A 27,814-nucleotide genomic window follows, 5' to 3' on the forward strand; every position below is an offset into this window, starting at 1 on the left:
GCCACGGGCGGGCAGGAAGGCACCAGGCGGGCACAACCTCTCAAAGGGTCACGATTCCCGGGGGGTCGTCCTAAGGCCCAGGGGGAAAGGAGGCCCTGCCTGGGGAGGGAGTCCAGCCTCTCAGATGCCTCAGCCCCTCAGCTTAGTGTGCGCGAGTGTGCTCGTGTGTGTGTGTGTGTGTGTGCGCGTGTGGCGGGCGTGGGCAGCAGTCGGCTGGGCCTGTTTCAGTGCATTGCGGGGTGGGGGGGGCGGAGGAGCTCGACTCTGATCAATCCCAGTGTCTCTGGCGGGGCGGGGCGGGGTGGGGGGCTTCGGCCCGAGGGGCTCTGTTTTGCACATTCACACTGCGGGGCGGTGGAGGGGAGCGGCTCCCCCTCTCACACAGCTCTATTGTCACAAACATCACAGCACCGGTCACCACAACCTCTCGCGGCCTCCCCGCCGACGACAATGACACGTTGGGGGCAGAGTGGGGGGGGGGAGGCCGCCCCCCTGCCCCAGCCCTTGCCGGCAGACGGCGCAGGGCAGCTGTGAGGTAACCGTCCACAGTCCACTGGCCAGCGGCCGCCTCGGCTCCTGACCCCCCCCCCCCCGGGGGAGGATGCCCTCCCTCCCTCCGATGGCCCCGGTCTCCCTGCAGCCGCTCCCCCCACCCCCACCCCCCCGGCTCAGGGACAGGCAGCGCCCGCCTCTCTGCCCTACGCGGCGACAGCCTCCAGGACGGCGGGGAGCAGCGTGAGGAGCAGGAGGCTGCCCAGGAGCGGCCGGGGGGCGGGGGGCATCCCCACCGCGGCGGCCCGGCCCGGCGGCTCCCGAGTCCTCTCGTACAGGTGAAGCCTGTCTTTGTTGGAGTGCAGCATCTTGACGTCCTCCAGGGCGTAGTAGGCGGCCAGCGTGAAGTTCACGTCGCCCGTGGTGAGCAGGTCGAAGACGCAGGCCTGGTAGTAGAGGTCCTCCACGGGCAGCTTCTCCTTGCACTTGGCCACGGCCGTCTCGTACGGGAAGGTGTCGGGGGCCGCGGGCGCGGGGCTGGCGGCGGCCGGCCTGCGGGTGCCGGGGCCCTCGGCGTTGGCGCGGAAGGCCTGGAAGTCGATCTGCTGGTTGAGGGGGCAGCCGCGCAGGCAGAGGTAGAGGCCCTGGCTGTCCCGGTCCTCCACGGCGTTGACCACCTCCTCCGGCATGCGGACGGCGAAAGTCAGGTATCGGCCCACCTGGCGGACCACGATGGTGGTGCCGATGTACTTGGCCTGGATCTCCACGTGCTGGCCCGACACCTTCTCCGTGATCTTCAGGCTGTTGGCTCCGTGCTTGTCCCCACCGTTCTTGGAGCCGTCGGCGAAGGCGGCCGGGAGCTCGTCCATCTCAGCCTGGTACACCTTCTGGTCCACGCACTCCTGGAAGTTCTTGAAGATGATGGTGAGCTGGGGGGGGAGGGGGGGCAGGAAAGGGGTGGAGAGAGGGGGTTAGGCGGTGCTGAGATGGTGGCGGCGGGGGGGTCAGAGGGGAAGGCCCAGCCCCATGCTGGCGATGCTGGGGACAGGAGGAGCCCCCAAGATGCCCCGATTCCCCATTTTGGTCACCTTTTGGTGCCACCTGCATAATTATGCACTTAGTACTTTTCCTTAAAACAACTAGTTTTACTGTAAGACAAAGGGGGGACAAAAGGAGAGAGGGAAACCAAGAAACAGAGTCTTACTAGAGAACAAACTGATGGTTACTAGAGGGGAGGTGGGTGGGGGGATGGGGGAAATAGGTGATGGGGATTAAGAGGACACTTAATAGGGCATCTGGGTGGCTTAGTCAGTTAAACGCGCAACTCTTGGTTTTGGCTCAGGTCACAGTCTCATGGTTGGTGGGTTCAAGCCCCACGTTGGGCTCTGTGCTGATGGTGTGGTGCCTGCTTGGGATTCTCTCTCTCTCTCTCTCTCTCTCTCTCTCTCTCTCTCAAAATAAATGAACTTAAAAAATTAAAAAAAAAAAACTTAAAAAGAATATGCTTATCATGATGAGCATTCATTATAGAATTCTTGAATCACTACATTGTACAGCTGAAACGAATATAACACTGTATGTTAACTATACTGGAATAAAACTGAAAAACTTTGGGGTGCCTGGGTGGCTCAGTCGGTTAAGCATCCGACTTCGGCTCAGGTCATGATCTTACAGTTTGTGAGTTTGAGCCCCACATCGGGCTCTGTGCTGACAGCTCAGAGCCTGGAGCCTGCTTCGGATTCTGTGTCTCCCTCTCTCTCTGCCCCCCCGACCCCCGACTCATACTCTGTCCCTCTCTTTCAAAAATAAACATTAAAAAAATTAAAATTAAAAACGAAGTAAAAAAAACCCCACACTTGTTTTACTTTAAAAAAACAAAACAAAACAAAACAAAACAACTGACTTAGAAGGGGAACTTTTTAGATCACTACCCTAAATAGGACACCAGATCATTTACTACATAGAGGTGAACCATAAAAAGAAACGCATAGCTAATTAAAAATAAAAGTTCATTATCTACTATAGTAGGCTGAGTAATGACCCCCAGGATATCAGGCCCTAATCCCCGCAACTGTGAATGTTACCTTATGTGCAAAAGGGACTTTGCAGATGTGATTATGTTAAGGATACTGAGATGGAGAGGTCATCCTGGATTATCTGGGTGGGCCCTAAATATAATCACACGTATCCTCCTAAGAGGGAGGCAGGGGGAGATCTGACCACAGAAAAGGTGAGGGCTCTCTCCACGGAGGCAGAGACGGGAGGGATGTGACCACAGCCCAGGGGTGCCGGCAGCCACCAGAGGCTGGAAGAGGCACTGAACAGATTCTCCTGGGAGCCTCTAGAAGGACTGGCCCTCCTAACACCCTCGTGTTAGCCCTGAAAGACTCATTTCAGGTTTCTCGCCTCCAGAGCTACGAGAGATAAATCTCTGCTTGTTTGAAACACTGAGTTTGTGGTATTCGTTACAGCAGCCGTAGGAAACGAATACGGTCCACAATCATCTAGCACAATCTTTCAAGCCGCCAGCGGACCTGCAGCCAAATTCCTTCGAGAAGACTGTGAGCCACTGGTTGAACATAACAGAGAAAGAATGAGCAGGCAGAGGCCAGCAGAGGCTGCTGTGGTAGGGCCTGCCCTGAGGGCCACCTAGCTGGGCCTTGGAGGTGAGCAGGAGGAAGTGGAGGAAGGAAGACAGGGGTGGGGTTCCATGCTGAGCATGCAGCCCTGGCCAGGGCTGGAGCAGGAAGGCCCATTTCTGCTGGCGCCTGCAGCTGGGGGTGAGGGGCTGGGCTGAGCTGCTGGGGGAGAAGCAGGCGGCTGGGTGGCTGGGTGGCTCCACCAGTAACTGTCCTCCTGGGAACCACAGACATGGGCACTGCCGCTGGCTGCATCTGCCGTGCCGGGCCCTGTGTGTTTTGCTTCTAGCCCTGTGTGTCACTGCCAGGGACAAGGACAGGACCTCCCATTTACGGTGCGGGAAATTCAGGCTCAGAGAGGTACAATGGCTCACACAGGCAGCAAAAGGCAGAGCTGGGTTTAGTCTCTTGGTTTCCAGCCCCTGGGCTCTTTTCAGCCACAAGCCCGCGGGGTGGGAGGCCCGGGAGAAGGAGGAGAGACAAACGGGACGAGGGAGTGAGTGCTTTCCCCGCATTGTCCTGGGTGAGGTGCTCCCTTCCCTGCTCCTTCCTGCATGATCCCAACCGGGAAGACGGCATGGGCTGGAGACATGAGTCAAATCTGGGAGAGCAACCACCACCCCTCCTTCATTCCTGTTCCCAGGTGCCAGCTTTTAACCACTGGTGGCTCCGGGTGCCTCTAAGGCCACTGCCCCCTGAGCCAAGGGCAGCTGGAACCCGGACTCCAGACCAAACCCAGGGAGGCAGGTGGGGTCATGGGGCAAGATGGCACCCAAGGCCTTTTGGGGCTCCCTGCTTACCCCCACCCCTAATCCCTGCCCTACCCCTGGCCACTATTCCTAGAACTTGTCCCTCCCTTCTCCCCGCCCCAGCCACCAAGCCCCAACCTCCTGCCCCCCAGGAGCTGCCCTCCTCGCCAGCTGAGGGGGTAACACACCTCAGAGGGGCCGCAGGTCCAGGGGGCCCTGGTAAGAGGCAGGCCGCTGCTGACAACACGGACACCCTGGCTGTGGCTGAATTCTGTGCCTGGCACCCTGGTCGACGTGGCAGCGGATGACTGCCTGGGGGGTCCTCGGGGTAGAGGGTGGGTGACGCTGTGAAGCGCTACGGGAGTTTCTGGTCAAACAGTGGGTGTATGACAAGGGCGAGGCCCAGGCACGTTAGAAACTGCAAGCAGGTCCTACCGGCAGGGGGAGGCAGGACAGCTGTGAAGGACCTCAGCTCAGGCTGAGGGGCGGGAAAGGCCAGGGCTGAGGGTGGGGTCTGGAGCCGGCCCCAGGCCAGACGGTGCGGCTGCAATTCCGGGGGTGCGGGCATGGCCCTGGGGCACAGACAGGAGGCTGAGGGGGACGCGGCAGAGAGCCATCAGCCTGGGGCCTCGGGAGCAGAGCTAGGGGAACAGACTAAGGACTGGACGGGGTGGCCCAGGGGGCCACAGAAAGTTCTAGGCCGGGCAAACCAACACGGTAGCCAGGGCCCAGCTGGAGGTGTCCAGGGCTGTCTCATCGCTGCTCTGTGGGCGCCCCCACACTGTAAAGCATAGGGGTGACCAGGCTGGGAGAGCAGGAGGGCCTGGGCCTTCAGAGAGAAACTCCCCCTTGTCACCCCAGTACTCAGAAAGGTGAGGAGGAGAGATGGACAGTTGCACTTTTGGGGGCTCCAGGCTCTTGGGCCTTTGTGGGCCCCCTTCCTCCCTCCAAAATACTAAAACTACATTTTGTGACTGCATTGGGATCCAGGCCAAGACAGTCTCGGTTGGCTTATGCTGATTTTTTCCTTCCAACTTTAAAACAAATGAAAGCTTTCTCGCGGGTCCCCGGCAGTCTTGGGGCCCTCGGTGTTGTACCTGTGGGGCCCAGGGAACGGTCAGGACGGAGGGGGGCACATTCTGCCGTCCACACGGGACACGAGGAGGGGCTGGTGCTCCCAGGCTGGAGGCTGGGGACCTGGCCAGAGTCCGTGGAGCGCTGCACCAGAGGCCCGGCTGTGCACAGCCCGTCGGGCACTGGCCCCCAGTTCCCCAACCCTCCCTCTGAGGTCACCGCCTGGTCCCGGGAAGCAGCGCACTTCTGGTTTGCTGTGGGATGTCAAAGGTGGCCACGGCTTCTCCATCCTGCTTTGAGCCCTACTCTCTGAGCCCCGGGGGGGCCTCGGCCACTGCCATCTGCCCATCTGCCGTCGGCTGGCCTACCAAAATGGCGACCTCACAGTTCCACCTCCTGCCTCTACCTCCTGCTGTTTCCTTCTCTCCATCCCGCGGCTCCCGCCCTGATGTGGAGGCTGCCTGTGGGGGGCCGGGAGGTGCAGCCAGGGTGGTCTGGACAGTGGGTGGTCCTGCCATTGGGAAGGGGGTGAGGGACGAGGGGCTCTGGTGTCCCTGCCTGGTGTGCTGGGGGGGGGGTGGGGAGGGGGGTGCTGCTGCTTTCCAAGTGCCATCAGCCTCCTGGAACAGGAAAGGCTGGTTTCCCTCTAACCGTCATCTCTCGTGGAGACAGACTCCTGGAAGGCTGACAGGCTGCTAGACTCTTCTTGGTACCAGTGCCAGGGACTCAACCACAAGTAACAGCATGAAGGGGCCTGTCGAAAGCCGGGCGGCTCGCTGCCAGCATGGCCACGGGTGCGGCTGCCACTCCTGTCTTTGCTGCCCCCCTGCCCAGAGGGGTCTGAGCCCCCCCCGCCCCCCCCCACCAGGCCCGGCACTGGGAGCTGTATCCACATGAGGGGGCCGAAAAGTCCAAGACCCCTGTCCTCAAGGAGCTCACACTCTAGGGGTGACACATCAAATAGATGAGTGGGGCAGTGGGACACATGGTAAGTTTTAGAGGGGAGGGGGAGGGCAGAGCAGAGACCCCAGTTCCTCTCCTCCCTGAGCCTCAGTTTCCACATCTGTGCAATGGGGTGCTACCAGCACAGTGAAGCTGGGGGCTGGGCACAGAAGGAAGCCGGGGGAAGTGGGGGCGGGAAGCTGGCTGAAATGTCGGCTTGGCCTAGAAAACCCTACATCTTGATCACCTACGAGAACACGGGGCCGGGCTGGATGATGCCTGTATCACAGGAAACGAACCAAGGCCCTCTGGGTGAGGAACAGTGGGTTCAAGTGGGCAGAAGAGACAGGCAGAAGGCTCTCGTGGGGAGGCACGAAGGCCCCTCAGAGATAACAGCCTCTTGGCTTCCGCTGCCTCCCCCGAGGCTCCAGGCTGCCCTCCCATCTCTCCTCCAGGCTTCTGCTCCCGTCCCTCCATGCCAGGCTCCGCAGAAGGACGTGGAGGAGGCCCCGCCCGGTGCTCTGGGCAGAGCCGGGGGCACCCAAGGGCGTCGGCATCCTGCACCCACCTCAGGCACCCCTCGGCCAGCTTTGTTCTCCATCCTCGGCCTGGGAGGTGCCAGGAGGGGAGGAGGCACCTAGCACCGAGGCTGCCGCAAAAGGGGTGTTTCGTCAACGTTTGCCGAATCAATGAATGAACAAAACCAACACACCTGCGTGGTGCAGACCTTAAAAAAACAGGCGCGGGCAGGCCCAGGGCGCTGGAAACCGGCCACCGATGTTTCTCAGCCGGGTACCCTGTCTGCCCCGAGGCCTGAGACAGACTGAGCCCGTCACAGCCGGGTGTCCGGCCGGGCCTCCTGCTGCCTCCTGGCTGATGAGGGCGTAACAGAAGGTGGCTGGGCTCTCAGCCTGCCGGATGACCGAGGTGACCCCAGGTCACAGCAGAAGGGGGCTGGGTCGGTCGAGCTCTGCTGCAGAGCTCCCTACTTTCTAGAACTTCCATGCCCGGACAGGGCGAGAGGTGCTCCCATCCCTGTCCGGGCACCTCTCCCGGCCACAGGGCCCAGCGGGCCTCTGGAGCACGGCGGGCGTCTGAACAGGTAGCACACAAGAACGAATGGGCGACTGATCCACTTGGTCTGGGAACAGCATCGCTGGGCTCGGGGTCCCAGCGTGTGCCAGTGAATCACGGGGGGTGGCATCCAGGGGTTCTAAGCCCAGGCACATCACCCCAGCCCGTACGACCCAACGGGAAGTGGCCTAAAGGCTCTCGCTCCAGCCTGTCACGCCCCCCTCCCCCACCCCCACGGGGCGGTGGGGAGCAGAGGCCCACGATTCCTCCCACGATTCTTCCCAGGTCTGTGCTTGGCTCTGTTATCACATTTGGTGCTCACACCGCCCTGGGTTAGGAGGGGCGGGGCTTCCAAGGCCCGCGTCGCTCTCACACCCTCAGACTCCCCTGTGTGGCCCTGCCAGGACGGGACAGGGAGGCGAGGTCCCCTCCCGCGGGATGTTTGCTGCTGGATTTAGAAGCTGCAGCCTCAGGCTCCTGGCGTTCATTTATCTTGGCTCTAGGGAAGGAGGGAGGTGGGTAGGTGCAGGGGCCGCAGGGAAGGCGGCTGGGTCCTTGACGCGGGCCCTGCTGTCCGTGGAGGGCTGAGAGGGTGGAGAGGGCGCTGGCCACAACCCTGCCGCCCACTAGGCTTCACGGCCTGGTGCCAGGACCCTGCTAGGGCAGCCACGGGGCAAAGACCCACTTGTTGCCGCCCCTGCAGATGGGCCCGGGAAGAGACCCTCTGGAGGCAGCAAGGGCCACCGGAGCAGGGGGAGATGGCGGGAATTTTCCTGGCTGCCAGGTCACCTCACTGTCCTCCTCTTGGGCGTGGAGGGACAGGAAGGAACAGAAACGCCCTTGTGGACCAGCCTGGCATTGCCCAACGTGCCGCCTTGCAACGTGCTCTTCCTAGGAAAACAGACTCACTGCCAACCCGGAAAGGCCTGGGGGCTGCGGTGGGCCAGGCCCTGAGGAGGCACACGTATCCCCATCCCCTGGGCTCCCAGAGCCCACCAGCCTCCTGGCCTTGAGGCTGTGCCCCCTGGCCCAGTCTCAGAAGGAGGCCACAGGAGACTCTATTGGAAGTGGGGAGGGGAGGGAGGGTCTGTGGAGGATGGGGATGGCCAAAGGCCTGGGCCACAGGCCACATTCGTGGCTGCTTCTGGCTGTGGCCCTGTGAGCAGGACTTGAGTCTTGCCACCCAGATACTGAGGCCTCCTTGGGTCAGAAGACAACCGGCTGTCAGCGGCCTCTGGGGCTCCAGATGGTTCGGAAACGCCTCTGATGGCAACGAGAACGTGGCCGACTTCTAGAGCCACCCGGCCCAGGTCAACGCTAGCTCGCCGTTCCCAGCCGACTGCACTCTGGGTGGAGAGGCACATCCCATTTGGGGGCTGGCCCGAGGGAGGAGAGGAAAGCTGTGTGGGTGGCCCCTGGGGTGCTCTGGGAGCTGCTTCTCTGTCCTCACCTGTTCCACCTCCCCCTGTTCCCAGACACCACCGCCCTCTCTGCTCTGGGGCTGCGGCCTCTCCATATAGGCGTGGGGCAAAGAGAGGGCAGGACGGTACCCCGCAGCCCTGCTGACCCCATCAGCGTCCTATAGCCCTGGCCCCCAACCCGGCGTCCCTCACCCGCTCCACGAGCCAACACTGGGGGCTTTAAAAAAAGAACACGTGCCTGACCCAACCCAGAGATCTGGTGTCACACAGGCCTGGAGGGGGTGGGGGGGGGGCCAGAATCACCATCTTCTAAAATCTGTTCACGCTGCAACAGTGCAGCCACGTGAGACGCCCCGGGCAGGACCATCACCTCCAGGGGCTGGCCGGGGACACTTGTCCAGGGCGGACAGGAGTTCGCCCTCCTTGAGAGCGATGATGGAAACATACCTGTAGAGAGGCTCCTCTTTCATTGGGTTTTAATACTGGAATTCTACCACCATACAGTCTGGGGGCAAGAAAGGAATATCCCAAAAGTCCGAAACTGAGTACTCTGGCGAGTGTTTCTAAAATTTGTGGACAAGTGGCAGAGTGGATGGGGGTGCCACCTGCTTCGGCTCAGGTCGTGATCTCATGCTTTGTGGGTTCGAGCCCCGCGTCGGGCTCTGTGCCGACAGCTCGGAGCCCGGGGCCTGCTTCGGATTCTGTGTCTCCCTCTCTCTCTGCCCCTCCCCTGTTCACGCTCTGTCTCTCTCTCTCAAAAATAAATAAACAAATAAATAGAAGTTGTGGACAATAACCCCAGTAAGAAATCCACGTTAACAGCTGGACCCAGCATTTGCACTGATGTGCATACATGTGTGCACACATGCTGAGCTTCCTGAAACGTGTCCCCTTACCACGAACAATGCATTCACAACCTGCCTTTTCTATCGGTGTTGGGTTATGCCATCTTGTTCTACCCTGCCCAATTAAAAAAAAAAAAAAAAAAAAAGGTGACATTTGTATGCTGGTTCCTGACCCCAGAAAACTGATGTCACAAACCCCTAGTGGGCAGTATCCAGCAGTTTGAGAAATACCAGACTCCAGGCAGCATGAAGAGGGGGTTCCTGGTTGGTTTATCTCAGGACAAAGATTCTCTGGACATTCCTAAGTCATCAGCCCATTTACTGAAAATAAGAACACTGGGAGGGTGCAGGAGGTGTCTGGTCTGGGCCCTGGCCACAGCAGGGACGCCCACGCCTCAGCCTCAGCTTACCTTGCTGGTGGCGGTGGCGGCCGAGCCGGGCAGCACGGGCGTGTTGGTGACCTGTACGTTCAGGTAATTGTTGTCGATGAGAGGCCAGGCGCCCTGCACCTTGCAGGTCTGGAAGCGGTCAGTGAAAGTCCTGAGGTGCGGGTCCCCGAAGAGGCCGCAGTGCGTGTAGTTGGGGGCCGCCGCATGCTTGTGGAAGCTCTTCTCGTAGTGGCAGATCTCGGGGCTGTCGGAGCGCTCCTGGCTGTCGCCCGGCGGCGGGAGGGTGCGCAGGCGCGGCTGCGACGTGGGGCCATCCTTGGAGCAGTTGTACTGGCTCATGAGGTCCTCTATGCCATGGACGGCCGAGTGGTAGGCCAGGTCGCCCCGGCAGGTGCGGGCCGTGCGCCGCGTGCACAGGGCGTAGGTGCGCAGGGCCGCGCAGAACTCGGGGGCGTCGTCCGAGGTGGGGGAGTGGCTGCCCGCCGTGGCGCTCCAGAACTCAGAGTTGCACTTGAGGATCTTGCACGCGGACGTGGCTGTGGGGAAAGGGAGGGACACGCCGTCAAGATCCCTGGGTGAGCTCCGCCCCCTCACCCCTGGGGGCCAGCGCCGCAGGCGCACGCACAAGGACATCCCTTCCCAGGGGGCGCCACCTGCGCCGCACGTTTGCACGCAGAAGGCAAAGAGTCCCCCCACCCTGCCGCCTTGGACATCTGCTGATGCTTTCACAGCGATCCGCAAGCATTTTGGCAAAAGCAAAAGAAATTTGGCTGGGAATTAAGCCCCACTATTCAGTATGTGGCCTGGCCTCTGCTACTGTGTGACCTTGGACAAATCACTGGATGTCTCTGTGCCTCATTATACTTCTGTAGAAAACGGGATGATGGTAGCATGTACCTTATGAGGCTGCTCAGAGTGTTACGGCACTAAGGACCGCACTGACGTAGATCAGAAGCTCCATGAATGTTGGCCAGTTGACGGTGAGCTTTGGTCACAGAAGACCCGGTTACCGTCACCCTGTCTGCAAAGCAAGAGTAGCTTCCCTGTTGGTCGCCACAGTTCCATCCCTCCTTTATCCTGCTCGGGAGGGGATGCTGGGAAGCAACCGACAGTAATAACCTTGGATCTGCCTTAAGTTGTGTTTTTAAAAAAGTCACTGACAAGCTTTGAGACCTTAGTGATAATTAGCTACAAGAGACCGCGCCTGAAAAACTGGGGCTTTGACACACCTGCATCTTGTACCTGGACACGTAGAACCTGCCCTTTCCCGGCCTCCCAGATTCTTTTGCACAGTCTGTAGTGACTTCAGTGGCCAGGCATGCAGCCCAGCAGCAGGAGAGAACATTCTATGCAGCCTCTAGCAGTGAAAGGGGCTGGCGGACCAGCGGGGGGGGGGAGGGGGGGGCAGCTGCAGCCCAGGGCTGGAGCGATCAGCAGGAGAACGGGGCTGTTGCTTCAGCCAGTCCTGCCCAGGCCACTAGCCTGGCTCATGAACCCTTGGAAAACTGCTTCTCTGGTGCTGGCTTCTGACCTACAAAATCAAGTTGCAAATAAAACCTGGGACAGAAATACGCGGGGGAGGCACCTGAACAGCTGCCTTGTGCGTGGGCACCTGGATGGCCCATCTCTGGGAGATCTGCCACCTCCATAGGCACCTGCCTGGCGCTGAGGCTGACCTGGCCAGGTCACACACCTGGGTACGGGCAGCCAGCGCTTGTCCCGAAATTCAGGCCCCTCCCCTAACTTCTCCTGTGTTTGTCACACTGCCGGCCAATTCAGCTGTTTCAGGTGGAATCTGGGTGGGCGTTTTTTTTCTTTTGAGAAGTCACATATTTACTTCAACGTGTATGAGGACAGATAAAACCAACAGAATAGAAGAGCCGCGGATTTTCCATTTTAATAGCTTTCAAGTTGAAGAAGTGTGCTGACTTAAGCAGACTTGGCTAATAACAGGGCACCTGGGGGAACACGGGAAAAGCTGTGGGTGAGACAGCCACCCCACCCCCACCCTGCATGGTCTCCCTCCCACAGAAACCTGCTCCTGGGGGTAGGTGTCCTTTGAAAGGCAGCTGGAACAGTCTCCAGCCTTGCTGACTTCCTATTTCTTTTTTTTCCAAGTTTTTTCTTAATGAGAGAGAGAGAGAGACAGAGGACCAGTGGGAGAGGGGCAGAGAGAGAGGGAGACAGAATCCGAAGCGGGCTCCAGGCTCCGAGCTGTCAGCACAGAGCCCCACGTGGGGCTTGAACTCAGGAACAAGGAGATCATGACCTGAGCCGAAGTCGGAGGCTTAACTGACTGAGCCACCCAGGCGCTCCTGCTGTCTTCGTATTTTGCCAACCTACAGAAGACACCCAAGACCCAACCTACCCCAAATGCTAACGTGGCCTACGTGGGGGAAGGTAGAGGAGCCCCTCGTGGTGGAGGGGAGGGGGGGACGGGGGGGGGAGGCTCCACAGCGCCCGCTCAGGCAGCCTCACCCATTCCGGGTGTGCTGACCCGAGACGCTGCTTTCTCAGAATCCTGGAGACACGGCATCAAAGACAACTGTCTGAATGGGGCACAGGCTGCTGCTGAGTGGCAGTCGCCTGGGCTACGCCCACCGCTTGCCCACCAGCCTCGGGAGCCCGGCCCGCAGCCGGGTGTGGGTGCCCCTCCGGCCCTCACCGTGCCCAAAGCAGAGAGAGGAGACCCCTAGCCCCTTTACAACCAGACCACTGCAGCCCGAGCACGACTTGCACCGGCCTCAGCTCCCGCCGAAGCTGACCCAGGACGGCAGAGAGTGAAGTCACAGCTACTCAGTCTCGGGCCAGGGCCTCACCCCAGCCAGCCCTCCCGGCAGCCCCGAGGCCAAAGCCAGGCTCAGCACGGCTGCTTCTCTGGCCCGAGGCCTCCCTGAAGAAGCTGAAGCAGGACTTGAATCTGGCCTGTTGGGCCTAAGAGCCCATGCAGTGGGCAGTTCCAAAAGTCATCACATAAGTTAGCACGTTCACGACTGCCCCTGCCAGCCGCCGAGTGGGTCGGGGCACGCTTTGCCGCAAAGCGACCCTCAGACTCTCCCCGAGGACCCCACCAGCTGGCAGGCCCGTGGTCCGTAGGCTCTCCGTGGCCTTGCCCCCAGTTCCCAGAGGCCACAGCTCAGGGTCCAGCCCACAGGCTGGGCAGGGGCTGGAAGGCAGGGGTCAGGAATGGGGCCTAGGGCAGGACCAGCCCACACACAGACAATGTGGGATAGGCAAGGTGTCTCACTCCTGACTGCCACTGGTGGCTCTAACCCCACAAATGGGGGACCCCTGGGGGACCCCCCCACCCCCCCCACCCCCGCCAGGGGTGATGAGAGTCTCGTATCTTCACAGCCTTGAAAATGGCCCCGAGCAGGGTCCTGGCTGCAGAGCTCTCCAGTGTGTCTGGAGTTCATGCCTGAAGTCCTACCGAGGTGCCCCGAAAGGGAGTCCCTTGCATGCTCTGGGGTCACCACAGATGTGGCCCTTACTACTCTGTTCAGAGCAGCGTTCCTGGGATGACGCCTTGCACCCCAACGGCCTGGGCTGGGGCAGCAGGGCCTCCGCGGGCCCGACGTGTCTGTCAGGGGCCCAAGGGAGGCCCATGCTGCTGGTCCGCAGGCCACTCTTCTTTAGAGTTGGGCCATTTTCTTTTCAAACGGTCACTGAAGGGCCAAGCTGGAACCCCGCTGGAGACCAGCCAGTCTGGAGTGTGTGAATGGGGCATTTCCTTCGGGTGAGAGGGGGGTGCAGAGGGGGGCAAAGAGAAGAGACAGTTCTCCCAAGGAGCAAACCCTAAGCAGCCCTGGACGACCCCAGGCCCCCAGCCCTCGGAGACCAGGCCTTTCACCTCTCAGTTCCAACTCCGCAGGGCTCCTTCACCTGCTCCCCTCCCCCTCCCAGAGCCGCAGGGGAACAGGGCCACCCCGCCTCTGAAGAGCCAGCTCTGCCCACCACCCGCAGGGGGCGACCCTGAGGTCACTCTTGGGCTGCCCTTGCACCCAGGAGCTAGGCCTTCCATCTGAGGCAGGGTCCACACAGAGGTGACCTGGGACTCCTCCAACCCCTCCCTCCCCCTAAGTGCTGCCCATCCCAATTCTCAGCCATCTACAGAATGTTCCCGATGCTATCACCCGGGACTAGGACGGAAATGCAAAGGTGTGAGGGTGACAATGGCCAGATGGGGTGGTGGGCAGTGGGCACTGGAGGGAGAGTGGTTCAAAGTCCCGCTCCGTCCCCTGCCAGTAGTTGTGGGAAATCGGCTCTACCTCTGTGTCCTTATCTGTGAATCGGGGCTAGCAACCGCCTTAGAGAGCTGCTGAGGGTTAAACAGGATGCACGGAATCTGCCTGGGACCCAGTGGCCCTGACAAAGGTCCCAGAGGGAGATAAACACTGCCCCCGCCCCACCGTGAGGTAAGAGGTTAGAAGTCACAGGTGGGGACAGGAAAGGGACAGGAAGGGGGCTGGAGCATCCCTCCCTCTACCCCTCCCTGGCCGCCACACTTCCCAAGGGGGGCACCCAGGATAGCTTCACCGCCACCTTGCTCATCACGTCTCACCAGCGAGGGTGCTGTGGACTGAATGTGTTTGCCCCAAATTCCTTCGCTGAAGCCCCAACCCCAGTGTGACGGCACTTGGATGGGGGGTGATGGGCCTCTGGGGGATGATTAGGGTCAGATGAGGTCGTGAGGTGCAGCCCCCATGATGGGATTAGGGTCCTTCTAGGAAGAGACACGGGGGCACAGGCACACACTGTCACGTGAGGACACGGCGAGAAGGTGGCCGTCTGCAAGCCAGGAAGAGAGCTCTCACCAGAGCCCGACCACGCTGGCACCCTGACTTGCAGCCTCCAGAACTGCAAGCCTTGCCCCCCATCTCTCCTCCCCTTCCTGGGCCCTCCGGCATCCCCCCTGCAGAAGCCAGGATCACTGGAGACGTTCGCGTGGCCAGGGGCCAAAAAATCAGGTGGGTTCCACTTCACCTATTCCATTGTCCCTTCTCCTCACAAGGACCTGTGGTCGCAGGGGTGACCCAGGCTGGGACGACTCTCCTGGCTCTTGAAGGCGGAGAGGACATCCAGGAGGAAGAGACGAACCGAGCCCTCATCTCCTGCTGGCGTCCCTCTGTCCTGCCAGCCTCTGTGACCCAGTCTCCACGTGTGGCCCTTCCTCCTGCCACAGTCCCTTCCCCCCTTGTTGCCAAGGCGCCCACAATCCCTCTTCCACCCATTTCCTGGGAGATGGTGCAATCAGAAACTTTGGGTCCCGAAGCACAATTTCTACAAGTTCGCCTTTACTCTTGTTAATGAACAAACGCACAGACCTCGGATTCTGTGAGACACAGAAAAACGAAGGCCCTGGCAATTTCGCTATCCAGAGACCAGACCGGGGTCAAGTCAGTGTCAACAAGCTGCCTGTGACAGATTTTGTGTCACTGGGCACTGCTGAGTTGGAAACGGGGGCCCTCGCTTTGGGAGGCAAAGCGAGTAGTGGTGGGGAGGGCTTCAGGGGATGTGCCCTGGGGCAGATGATCGTGGTCGAGTCGTGCAGTTGTGCAGCTCAGTGGCTGTGTGGCCAGGGGCCACACGGCGCTGCTCTCTGTGCTGCCGACATGCATCAGTGCCTCGATCAGTATACACTTCAGGGACCAGCGGAGCTGACGGCAGCAAACCCTGAGAACACTGGAAGGAAGCTTGGTGGAAGGCAGCTTTGTGTTAACTTTGGTTAAATGAGAATTTGTGGGGGAGGCTAAGGTCTCCCTAACAGCTAATGTGTACTGAGCACTTACTAGGTACAACGCATTGTCCACGTACCTCCATTCACCTATGACAGCCCTAGGACGATCTGTTATCCCCATTCCACAGACAGGCAAACTGAGTCCTAGAGGCATTAAATAGCCCCCTCTTCCCAGGTGCTCTGATAGAGCCCCCCAGCCTCTTCCCCCTCCTCTTTCACCTTCTGTACCTGCGCGCGCGCGCACACACACACCCACACACACACACACACACACACACACACCAGGCTGAGCCCATTTGCTGTGAGGCCACAAAGACAATAAAGAGGAGGTTCTGCCCTTCCGGGGGTTGAGCGCGCAGGGGCGGTGCACCCGTGGGTAGAGCTAGGGGTGGACACACAGGCGGAGCCTCACCTCCAAGAAAGAAATAATGGTAATAACGCCCGGACTTCCTGAACCTGTGCAGACTACAAATTGCTTGAAGGCCAGGCCCTCACTGCTATTCTGAATCAACGGGCAGGAATTTTATCCTCATTTGATAGACGCACATACATGTGGCTCACACCGCCACAGGCTTTGGGGCTCTTTCTATGCCTTTCTTTCTTTCTTAAAATTTTTTTTTAATGTTTATTTACCTGAGAGAGAGAGAGAGAGAGAGAGAGAGAGTATGTGAATAGGCAAGGGGCAGAGAGAGAGGGAGACACAGAATCTGAAGCAGGCTCCAGGCTCTGAGCTGTCAGCACAAAGCTGGATGCGGGGCTTGAACCTACAAACTGTGAGATCATGACCTGAGCCAAAGTTGGATGCTTAAACGACCGAACCACCCAGGCGCCCCTCCTTCTATGCTTTTCAAAGTGCGTTTGCCATACCTTTCTTGGGACACCAGCCAAGAATGATCCAGGTCCTGAAATCCCCAAAAGCAAGATGTGTTTTCTTTGACCACGCCCAGTTCCTGACACACAGTCATCGCTACCTGTCTGTTCCCAGGGCAGTGACCACCCTCCAAGTGGATGGCAACCCTTCCCTGCAGAAAGGCCTGCATGGAGATACCAGGAGCAAGTCCTAATGCAAAATGATCCCCCTGCCAATTGCTGGGTTTCCTTGGCTGCCCCAAACCCTTGGGGGACTCTGAGCCAGCCTTTCACACCTTCCTGATAGTTTAAGGACAAGTCCAAGTACCTCCCACCATAGATGGAGGAGCTATAGCTCAGGGTTGGGGGGTCAGTGACTGCCTGGGACCAAGGTCGGGGGCTCCCGTGCCCCTCTGCCTTATCTCCAGGCAGTAACCCAGCTCTCCTGGGCCTGTCTGCCTCAAGTGGTCATGCATGAGCTGTCATTTCCTGGGGGTCGCAGAAGGGCTTTAGGCATGCCAGAGCTGGACGGTCCCCACGGGTGGCGAGCTGAGGGGCCCTTGACCCCTCGCTGGAGTCATCCTGCCGCCCCGTATCCACTCCACTAAATCACGGGCTGAAGGCCACCCCAGGTCAGAGACCTGGATGTAATCTGGCCCAGCATCAAAAGGAAAAGCTTGTAGCCACAGTGTCACCTGCCAAAGAAACCACAGAGGGACTGATTTTTATGTACCGTATCTTAAAAAAAAAGAAAAGAAAAAAGCAGGAGACTTCGTTCCAGGCAGGAAACCTTGGACTTGTTTCTGCTCTGAACATCCAAGGAAGGAAGCAAGGAGAGGAAAGTGTGTTTGCAACTCACACAGGCAGAAGGGGAGGCCAGCTCTGCAGGGAGAGCCACCCCTTGCTACTTTTGGGGTGACGAGAAGGCCCTGGCTGCCCCCTCCCAGCCTGGTTCCTGCAGGCGGCAGAGCGGACCCTTCTGGCCCTTTTGGCTACCCCTGGGTGGACCCAAGACAGCCAATATGCACAGAGCCAGGGGAGGAAGAACCTGATGGGAAGTAAGAATTTCTCCTGAATTTCATTTCTATCTTAGCCACTCTAGTCCTCGGGCAAGGCTCCTCTGGGACCTGGGGCTCCACCTCAGACACCCAGGGAAATGCAAAGGTGCCACACAGAAGGACTTTATGCTCCTTAGAAGCACAATCTGCGTTGTCTGGGTTTGACCCAGGCCTCGGGAGACTGAGAACTTCAGGATGAGCTAGTGGGGGACAAACCGAGGGGAATGCAGAGGCGAAGACAGTGGCTGGCTGGGATTCATGACAGGAAGCCCCTGAACTCCCTCCAGTGCCCCTGAGGTGGGCGTGTTGGCTTTAAGGGTGGGGCGTAGGCAAAGCCTAGAGGGTGGGTGGCCCCTTGGGTCTCAGACGGCCACCCCGGCAAGCATCAGACCCATCTGCCTCCAACTGCAGTTGGGGCTGGAATCCCTTGCCTCTTTGTGCAACCTACTTAATCAAGATCGCTTTATCTACTCAACACTTGGTGACCAAACTATGTTGGCTTCTCAAGGTGCCCCACGGAGTTTTAGAGCCCGGGGCCTGAGGCTACCAAGTGTCACTGGTCACTGGTTTCCACCTCCAGGCAGCCTCCACGGCAGAAGCATGGAATCTCCCTCCCTGTAACATCCCTCCCTGGTGGGCATCCGGCCTCTGCCACCACCAGAGATCTGCCAGGGCAGGGCTGGCCCCTCCTGTGCTAGACAGCTCCAGCTGTGGACCCGCATCTGCCTCCAGGGATGGCCGAGGGGCCTCAGCTCTCCTCTAGAGCCACACAGAAAAGCCTCAAATGTTAACCACCCTGCAAATTTTGCAGATGGCCCCTCAGCTCCCCTGGGTGCCCCCTGGCTGCTGTGGGCCTCACTGAACAGTCTGTGTCATCCATGGAGGGCCCAGCTGAGGTGTCCCCCTCCTGCCCGCAGACCCCGCGAGTAGGGGTCCCTCATTTTCCACACCCTACTCTCAAAACATCTTGGGAGATCTGATGCCTTTTTATTTATTTATTTTTTAAGTTTACTCCCTTTTGAAAGAGATAGACAGGGAGTGAGCGAGCAGGGGACGGGCAGACACAAGAGACACAGAATCTGAAGCAGGCTCCAGGCCCCGAGCTGTCAGCACGGAGCTCCATGCGGGGCTCGAGCCTACAAACCCTGAGATCATGACGTGTGTCGAAGTCAGATGCTTAACTGACTGAGCCACCCAGGCGCTCGACTGGATGCCTTTTTAAAGCCCCCAACCCAGTGCTCTGCTAGGTCTGCGGGGGAGGCTGGCGGCTTCCACGTGCCCCGACACCCCACATATGTAACATTTCACTTGTTGGGGAGGTCGGCTCCGGACCTCCTCCTTTGTGCACGGAGACGTGCCAGCGGGAGAAATCACAGCCTCACAGCCTCACAGCCTGCGCGACTGAATTCCTTTCCTTTAACTAGCGGCCCAGTGCCTCTCAGAAACAGACGGGGGCTGGGGCTGGGAGCTCGGAGTATCAGCTGCACTTACCCGGGCGGGAGGGAAATATTTATGCACCAGTGCCGCATTAGCTGCTTTCAGAGACCTCCTTTGAACTGTTAATCAAGCCCAATCTTTCAGAAGAATAGCCTGATTATTACCGCCCTGTTTGCATAACAAAGAAGCCCAATAAAACTTATTTCACTGTGCACCGAGGGGGTGTGAAGGATCGCCCTGAGAAGCGAGTCTCAGGAATGCGGGGAGCTGCTCCGCGGCCCGAACCCAGGAATAAAGACAATGCAATTTGCCACCAAGAAAAGCCCAATAGACCAATAAATTACCCGCGTGCAAAGGGATTAGATCAGGTTTCAGTTGCTGTGCAGGAGGAGGAGCGGGGTGAGCCGGGAAAGGGGGAAACCTGCCTCCTCTTAAAGGGGTAAGGCTCGTTTTGAACACACGCCCCACGGTCAAGTTGGTTCTGTCCCACTCTGTGGCTGGCATGGCACCTGCCTGCCTGGAGTCATTTACTTGCTGGAAGTTCTAGACCCTACCCTGGGCTTCATGCTGTTCCTGCAACAAGCCTCAGGTGGTTTCTCTGCTCAGGTGGAGACAGCTATCAAACTTCTAGAATGCGAAGCCAACACGTTGCATCCGAATACTGAGTCACAAGGAAGATGTAAGGGTGGAGGCACGAGAGGGGACCAGGGGCAGTTCAGCCAGGTCTCAGAGGGCCAGTGGGATTTGCCAGCTGAGGCGAGACAGAGATGCGGAAGCACAGGGGCCTCCGAAACAGCTGAGGTTGGCTGGAGGGGACACGCTGCTTGCATGCTGGTAGCCAATGTCGCTCAGCTCCAAAGTGCTTTCCTCCGCTGTGGGGAGGTGGGTGGGTGGGGGACCGGAGGGACTTCAAACCCCTTTCCTCTCGTCCCCCAGCTCTGTTAGACTCCACCACAAGGGGGCGCTGTCCCCAGGCTGTTTCCATCACTGTGCTTTCAAAGTACCCTCCTCTAGAGACCTGGCCCCCAGCTTCTCTCTTCCTTTTGCCTCCCAAGCGAAGCCGCTTCCTACAATGTGTGTGTTCCTCCGTGGTCCCCGGTGGCCTTTCCGGTGCTCCCACAAACGCCCAACAATCCCCTACATTAAGGTCCCTCCATGGAAATACCCCATGCGGTTTTGTTGTCCTGACTGGACCCTGACCTACCAGCCTAAGGATTTCAGACTAGATGCAGTTGATGGTAGGGAGCCCCGCGATAATTTCCAGGAAGTGCATGGCATGATCACAATCCTATTTTAGGAGGTGGTGGCTTTAGTCCGGGTAGAAGCAGGCAGAGCACAGAATGAGCAGAAGCAGAAGCAGAATGAGCAACCTCTGTGCCAAGGTCGGCACTGAAGCCCGACACCTCCTGTTCCTGTCCCCACGGCCTGTCTCACATCCATCCTGGACAGCAGAGGCCCTGGGGCTCCCCTCTCTTGTCATCAAGCTGTGACAGGGGGTCCTGAAGGAGGAGGGGAGGGCAGCACCAAACCAGGAGCGCCAGCCTGCCTGCACTCAGCATGGGGACAGGTGGCCACTCCCCACCCTCTTGGGGGAATCAAGGAGGGGGATGCGATCAGATCTAGTGCCAACATGTGGCAAACTCTGGCCTGGGCGGTATTCTGGAGTCTTCCTGAGTTAAGAGATGCCTAAAGCTGGGCAGCTGGGTGGCTCGGTGGGTCAATCGAGAGTCCGACTTCCGCTCAGGGCATGATCTTGCAGTTTGTGAGTCTGAGTCCTACATCAGCTTTGGTTCCTCTGTCTCCCTCTCTCTGCCCCTCCCCCACAGCCGCTCTCCCAAATATAAATAAATGTTTTACTTTGTTTTTTTAAAGAGAGAGACGTCTAAAGCTGCCTGTTCATGTCACTCCCACAGGAACCGCTCCTGGTGCCAGGTGTTTGACATCAGATTCCTACAGGAACACAGCCAGGTGACAGACTGAAGATTTTGTCAGCTACAGCAGAATTCACCTTACTTAACCTGCACGAAGTCGGAAGTGACCATCCTTCCTAAAAAGCATTCCTCCCTATGCAGCCCAAGGTGGTCTGGGGGGAACCGGCCTAGCCTGTGAGTCCCTCAAAGGTGCTGGGACTTTTCCGGAAACCCCGTTGTCCGGGAACTGGCCTACAGGATAAAGAAGCAGGCAAGAGGGAGATTCTCAGAGAGTCTCGACTGCTCTAGGAAGGGGAGGTGGGGAGGCCAGGGAGCTGGGGGTTAACTCACTGTCCAGTGTGGGAAGAGGTGGCTGAATGCCACCTACTGAGCTGAGGCAGGAGGCACTGCCCCTTGTCACACTTGTCACACTCTGCCAGGGCTGCTCTGCCCCAGCCATCACACACGCCAAGTTGCTACAAGAAACCACACCGAGTGCCAAGGAAAAGGGCACACTGCAGCTTTCCAAACTGGGCACCCTCCCCCGACTCCCACTGGGGCCACATGGAACCAGATCAATGGCAGACAGGACATTCAGAAGCACCTGTGTCCACCAAGGCCACAAGCAGGCCTGTCAAATCAGGTGGCTGAGGGCTTCTGGGTAAAAGGGGGCCCTGATGGGGGCGCCTGGGTGGCTCAGTTGGTTAAGTGTCTGACTCTTGATTACGGCTCAGGTTTGTGGGTATCTCATGGTTCCTGGGTTCGAGCCCCACTTGGGGCTTGGCACTGGCATCGTGGAGCCTGCTTGGGATCGTCTGTCTCCTTCTTTCTCTCTCAAAATAAACAACAATGACAACAAAAACTTAAAAGAGGGACCCATGATGACCAAGGGCTGAGCCGGGCGCAAGATTCCAGGCCAATACCATCTTGTCTTAGGGCACAGAACGAAGCTACTCCAGGTTCCACCAGCAGAGTGGTTACGGGCAAAGACATCACTTTCCAGATATCAATGAAGCTTTCAGGTGAGCAGTGTGTTTTTCCCGCTTGGAGGCATAACCCCTTTTCCCGAGTCCAGGGCTGGCTCTAGAAATGATAATTTTCCATCCTGGCTCTGCCTCCAGCAACCCTCGGCTCATCTGCTTGGCCGCTCCACATCCAGATTCATTTGAAGTGGCTTTTTCTCCCTCACCGCCATCCGCAGGCGGGCCTCCCTCCTCCACCTTCCTCATGCAGTGGGAGGGCAAATGCATGCCAGCTGGGCACACGCCCGGCTGGCGCACACGTGTGTGAGCCTGTGTTCATGGGACATTCCTTAGCATGCGGACCAATAATGGGCTCCTTTCTGCGGGGACCTGGGTGCAGACGGATCACTTTAATAGGCGTCTCGGTATTTCGACTGCTCGGGTGAAATGGTGCATGAAATGAATAAATAAGCAAAACCCAAAAGACATAAATCTGACCTGGGAAAATTTGCACAATGACAGCCCTTGCCAACTTCTTTGCCTGACCTATGGCTGGGTGGCATCTTCTTTGAAATGTTAAGCCAGGACACACAGGCAGCAGAGAGGGCCTTTGGAGGAGGCAAAAAAAAAAAAACAACAAAACAAAACAAAACAAAAAACACCCCCAAAAACCGCTAGGTCCACAGAATCCGTGGTCAGCTTTTCACTCTGCTATCTAATACCTCCAAATTTGGGGTCTTATTTCCCTCCGCCACCTTGAAGCCTTATATGCTGCACAGCACAAACTCGAATATGTTCCGAAGCAAATCTAAGGAGTATGTTTATTCACAATATGGGATACGGAAAAGGGTCGGGGGTCTGTGTTCCACTCCCGGCTTGGTCACCGGCTAGCTGTGTAATGTCAGGCAACCTCTGTGACCCTCTGTTTCCTCTTCGGTACTTTCTCTTCCGTGAGGAAGGTGTGGTGATCTCGCGAGGTGTTGTACTCAAAGCATTTGGCGGAGTGCCCAGGATACTGTGGCCGCTCAATAAACGAGGAGAGCTTTAAAAATGATTGTCCTCCTTCAAACGATCATACTTTGGAGAGAACAGTAGAAGGTATTACGTCTCAAAGGATGTTCATAATCTTAAGTAGTGATGTGATAGGTTGTCTGTGGGAGGTCGGCGTTTGGGTTATTCTCACGTACTTATTTGCCCTTTATGGTTTTTAGCTTTGAAAACGAGTATTGCTTTTATAACCCCGAAAAAATTATTTTAGAAAAAAGGTTGGGGAATCTGGGGGAAAAAAAGCCTGTGGTCTCTGTCTCTTGAGAAAACACACATAACAGAAATGCAAAAAGACCCAAGGGCCCTCCAATTCCCAGGATGCTGCTGGGTGTGTTCAGTGTGTCCAGAAAGGAGAAGGGGATAAAGGAACAGAAAATGCGGTTCTGCCCTTATAGACAGAACTGGTGATTTGGAAGAGAGCAAAACCCCAAGACCTGCAAAGCAGCGAAACTGGGAGGAAGCACAGGTGTCTGCAGCCAAGGGGACAGGTGTCTAGGTCATTGGAGGGATGGCACTGGACCCCAACAGACAGCACTGAACTTGGGCCTCGATTAGGTGGGCAGCGGCATTGGGCAAGGAAGGCCTGGGAAGGCGGGTGGGTGGTGGTGGAGTAGGGGGGCAGGCAGGGGTGACCTGGAGCCTCGGGATGTTCCAGAAGCCATGCAAATGAGGCCCGGGAAAAGTGTGGGGCCAGAAATCAGAGGGTCCTCCCTTTTGGATGCTTTAGAGGGCTACGAGGAGGGATGAGTTCCTGAGCAGGACTTTTGTTCTAAAAGGAGGGTTTGGGGGGGGGGTGCCCAGAGGAAGGTCCTAGGGCTGGTCAGCTGTTTGTAGCAAGGTGACAATGGGAACAGGCAGGAAAAGGTGGAGGAAGGAGGCCCAGCCCCAAGCAACTGCACTGAATGGAGAGGCCCACCGGACATTCAGGGCTTCACCGTTCTGGGCAGCGGGCTCCTTAATGGACTCAAACCAGGCACTAGTCTCGGGGGGCAGGTGGGAGAGGAGTGGAGGGTGACCAACCATCTTGGTGTGCCTAGGACTGAGAGGGTGGCTAAGGACTCGGGACTTTCAGCTTTAAACCTCTAAGAGTCCAGGGGAGATACTAGATGAGCTGGTCGCCCTAGAAGAAACAGCACCTGCAGTTTTAGGCATGTTGAATTCAGCCAAGCGGGAAAACAGCACGGTAGCTACCACTCAACCAGAGCACAAAGCTGGGGTTCTCAGCCCAGTCCTGTCCAGGGTCTTGCACATTTCACTCAAGAGAGGGTTTGGCACAGGAACCACACGTCGCCCCCAACACATAAAATGGTCCCACCCCATCCTCTTACCTCCACAGGGTCCTGAGGCCCCGTCTTCCCCACCTCCCGGAGCATCCTTATCTGAGCCTGTCCCCACCTGTCCTCTGAGATGGGGGCGATCGCTAGCAATGACTGGAACCCTGCAGGCAGGCTTCCCTTCTTCAACCATAAGACCACCTCCTCACCTCAGGGGTGAGGGGGCAAATGGTCCATAGGACTCTCCGTCTCACTCTGCCTGGAAGCCAACGCTCTTCCCTGCAGACCCCTTAGCTGCTAGCTGGCTCAGCTGTCATCTGGCTCTTGCAACCAGACATCACTTTATTCTCTGCCTTTGGGACACGAAGTCCCACTGGGAAGACAAAAATGTGGTACGCAAATTGACTTGCTTGCACATTTCTGAACAGCAGCTCTGGCGGACCTATTCTCATCTCCATAATGACAGAGATGCACTTGGACATAGCAGAGAGACTTGGTCTCCCCAAGCTGGAGTTTCTCCCCTGAGGATTAACATTTCTGGGACAGGTGCAATTGAAAAGTAAAGGGAAAGCAACGAGGGAAAGAGAAAGGCCGCGGGGCAATAATTCTTAGCAACAGCAGCCCTCACACCTGAGTGTGCATCAGAACCCCCTAGCGGGCCTGGTGAAGTACAGAACCAGGGTCCCACCCCCGGAGCATGGCTTCAGTGAGTCTGGGGAGGAGGAGCCTCCCAGGGGAGGCTGATGCTGCTGGGGGAGGAACCACACTTTAGGAACCACTGTGCTGGGAGTACAGCAGCCACATGAAATTAACGGGAAGCATGCCAGCGTATCTACAACATAGGTCTTTGATGGGTTTCTCTTGGAAATCTGAGGGGCGCCTGGGTGGCTCAGAGGGTTAAGCGTCCGACTGTGGCTCAGGTCATGATCTAGTGTTCCTGGGTTCGAGCCCTGCGTTAGGCTCTGTGCTGACCGCTCTGGAGCCTGCTTTGGATTCTATGTCTCCCTCTCTTTCTGCCCCTCCCCTGCTTGTGTGTGCTCTCTCTCAAAAATTAACATTCAAAAATTAAAAAAAAAAAATCTGTTGTATTAAGTCACAAAGCTTTCAAAGTCTAAGAATAAGAAGGATCTATTAATTGGGTCTTGAACAAGCTGTTATTTGTGGAAGATTCCTCCTGAGAAGCCTTTTTTTGGGCCTCCTCCTTCCCACCCCACTCCTTGCCCCAGCTAGACGAGGCCACCGGTCCATCCACTGTGGGCACGGCATCGTCCAAGCGCACGCCCTTAGCGCCCTAGGGACACTGCAGACCCCTCACCCTCTAGGAGTTGGGGGTTATGCCGGCCCTGCATGGAGGAGGGCCCCGACTGCCGTCACTGAGTCTGGAACACAGCAGGTATGTCATACCCACTGGGTAAGTCCACGTGAACACTCTCAAAAGACACAAACCCTCTCAGTCCACGGAGGTGAAGGCATCTTTCTCCACATAACTACGTCCAATTTGAGTTGCACTCCTATGGGTTTACTCCTGGCAGTCATTCAAGTTCACCAGCCCTGAACAAGCCTATGCTTTCACGTGGCTGCTCGAGCTGGATTCCACCTGCCTTCAGTGGGCAGCACGCAGGGCCCCTGGGGGTCTCTGTACCTGCACTGGCCAAGGCTTCGTGTTTTCCCCAGCACCCACCAGGCCCTCCCTGCCCTGACCTCTGCCACACCTGCAGTGTCTCTGACTTTCTTCCAAAGCAGTCCCTCTGTCCTTGGGTCAAAGACTAGGACAGTCCATCTCTTCGTTGTGAAAATGACCCATTTGATCTCTTACTTAGGAAACGGTCTTCTGACCCAGGTTTCTTGATCATACAAGTTTTTGGAGCCCCCGGTGCATTTGGTTTGGGGAGGCCTGGAAGCTGTTTTCAGTAAGGTGGGCAATTTTGACTAAAGGCAGCTGTCAAGTCCTCAAATGAGAAGAAACGGGAGCCAGCTGGCATGACAGGGCAACAGCTATCTGTTCTATCTGCCAGGTTTTAGTTACCAGCCTTGAAGCCAAAAAAGAAATGGGCTTCTAGGAAACAAAAGTGATGGAATTCGCATTCTGAATTCTATAACCCACCAGCTTTGCTCTGACTGGGGGCGGCGGGGGGGTGGATGCTTTAAAATAAAGGTTTTGAGCTGGAGATGTGAAAGCAGCAACAAAAACACCACCACTGGGGTGCTGGCAGCCGCCGGACTCCTGAGTACCTCCCACCAGCCCTCCCTTTCCTCTCCCCAATTCAAGAAGTTAACAAGTGCTGCCCCTTTAAGAGCGGGAAGGTGTTGTTTTAAGGGCCTCTAAGCCCCCCTTCTCAATTTCAGCTCGGAGCTGAGATCACATCCCCCAAGGCAGCCAAGGGACAAAAGCTATTTATCAACCCATCTGATAAAACTTCCAACGGGCTGGATCTTTATCTGGACCAAACCGAGATGCACACGCATTGCAAAGTCCTGCTTCTCCAGAAGGTGGATTTCTTTTTAAAGATGACGGTCCTATTTATTTATTTATTTATTTATTTATTTATTTATTTATTTTTTCAGTTTTGGTAAGGGAACCAAATCAGCCTTTCAGCAAAACCAGCAAAACCTTTCTGTGCATGGGGAAACTGCCTTTTAAAAGGTGTGTGTGTGTGAAGAAGGAGTAGGCCACCTGGCTGCTGGACTCACTACAGAGGTGTTAATATACCGGGGCGGGGGCCCTTTGGGGCAACTGACACCCCCCATCTTGTCCTCAGCCGGGGCCTCCCCGGTGGAATCCACAGCTGGGAGCAGGTTGAGGCTGTCCGGGACGCCCTTGGGGCGCGGGCAGCTGCCGAGTGAGCTGGGCGCGCTGGATTGGGTTGGCGCGGGAGGCCCCGAAGCGGGGCTGGGGCGAGAAGGTAAACTGATCCTTTGGCCCTTACCGCTGCCAGCACGGTCCGCCCGCCCGCCCGCGCGCCCGCAGCCCCAACTTGCAGCCAGGCCGAGCCCGGACTGCCCAGTTCCGCCAGTTCCTGAAACCCAGTTGGCTGGGAAGCAAAACAAAACAACCCAATCCCAGGCTAACTGAAATCCTTTCTTGCAAAGAGCTCGGTGGTGCGCGGGGCTGCGGATCCGCGTCGGGGCCGAAAAGACACCTCTGCGCCCCGCAACACGATGGACGCGGCCGGCAGATCCCGCCTTGCAAAGGGGGCCATTTGGCCCGTGACACTGGGTTTATTTGTATTTTTAGCAAGAGAAAAGTGGGTATAAAGGGTTTAACTGGCGTTTCCAGGCTGTGAGTAGCATATGGCCAAAATGAAATAAAGTTTTATGAAACATTATAAAGAAAACAGACCGGGGATTTAAGTTTCGTGCCTTCCCCCTCCCCCCGAAAGGGGGGGAGGGAAAAAAAGTAAAGAAACTGGAGCGTTTGGGAAGGAACAAATGCTTCTCTGTGGAGTTGGTCTCCCTTCCCCCAACAAAAACAAGAGGTCCGGGCTCGGAGGAATTTGAAAGCAGCGATCTGCCAAAAACATTGTGAAAAACTATGGGGGATTCATTGGAAACAGATGGCTTTTTCAGCTTTAATTCTGAAATTCTCTCCCTTTCTGACACAATAAAAACAAACAGGGGGCGACGTGGAATGTTATCAAACAGGAACCCGGGCTCGCGGGAGCCCAGGCCGTGGGCATCCCCGCGTGGGCCGGCGCGTGGGGGCGGGACGGCGTCCCGGAGGAGGGGGCGGCCGGGGACTCGCCTGGGACCTCCGGGGCGGCCCCGGCTCCACCCCTGGGCACACGGCAGGTCTGCACACTGGTGGGCGAGCAGCGGGAGAAAGTGCCCCCTGCTGCGAGTCGGTGCTCCCCAGCCCACCCCACCCCTCCTTCGGGGCCCCTAAGGGGCGCGTCCCCGGCACCCCCTCTCCCGCAA

The 27,814-nt window shown here is 57.6% G+C and overlaps 1 protein-coding gene across 2 annotated transcripts in view; it reads right to left on the bottom strand.

The window, feature by feature from the left end:
• Window positions 1–664: 664 nt before the first annotated feature.
• The window catches only part of RGMA (repulsive guidance molecule BMP co-receptor a), a 45,256-nt gene continuing 18,106 nt past the window's right edge, over window positions 665–27,814 (bottom strand). For both annotated transcript variants that reach the window (XM_042987665.1, XM_042987666.1), the window contains exons 3-4: window positions 9,647–10,161; window positions 665–1,421 (exon numbers count right to left, since the gene is read on the bottom strand). In XM_042987665.1, the coding sequence (XP_042843599.1) occupies window positions 699–1,421; window positions 9,647–10,161 (1,238 nt within the window). In that variant the 3' untranslated portion in view covers window positions 665–698. The remainder of the gene's footprint in view (window positions 1,422–9,646; window positions 10,162–27,814) is intronic.

This window comes from Panthera tigris, chromosome B3, assembly GCF_018350195.1.
Source record: "Panthera tigris isolate Pti1 chromosome B3, P.tigris_Pti1_mat1.1, whole genome shotgun sequence".
Classification (NCBI taxonomy): Eukaryota; Metazoa; Chordata; class Mammalia; order Carnivora; family Felidae; genus Panthera; species Panthera tigris.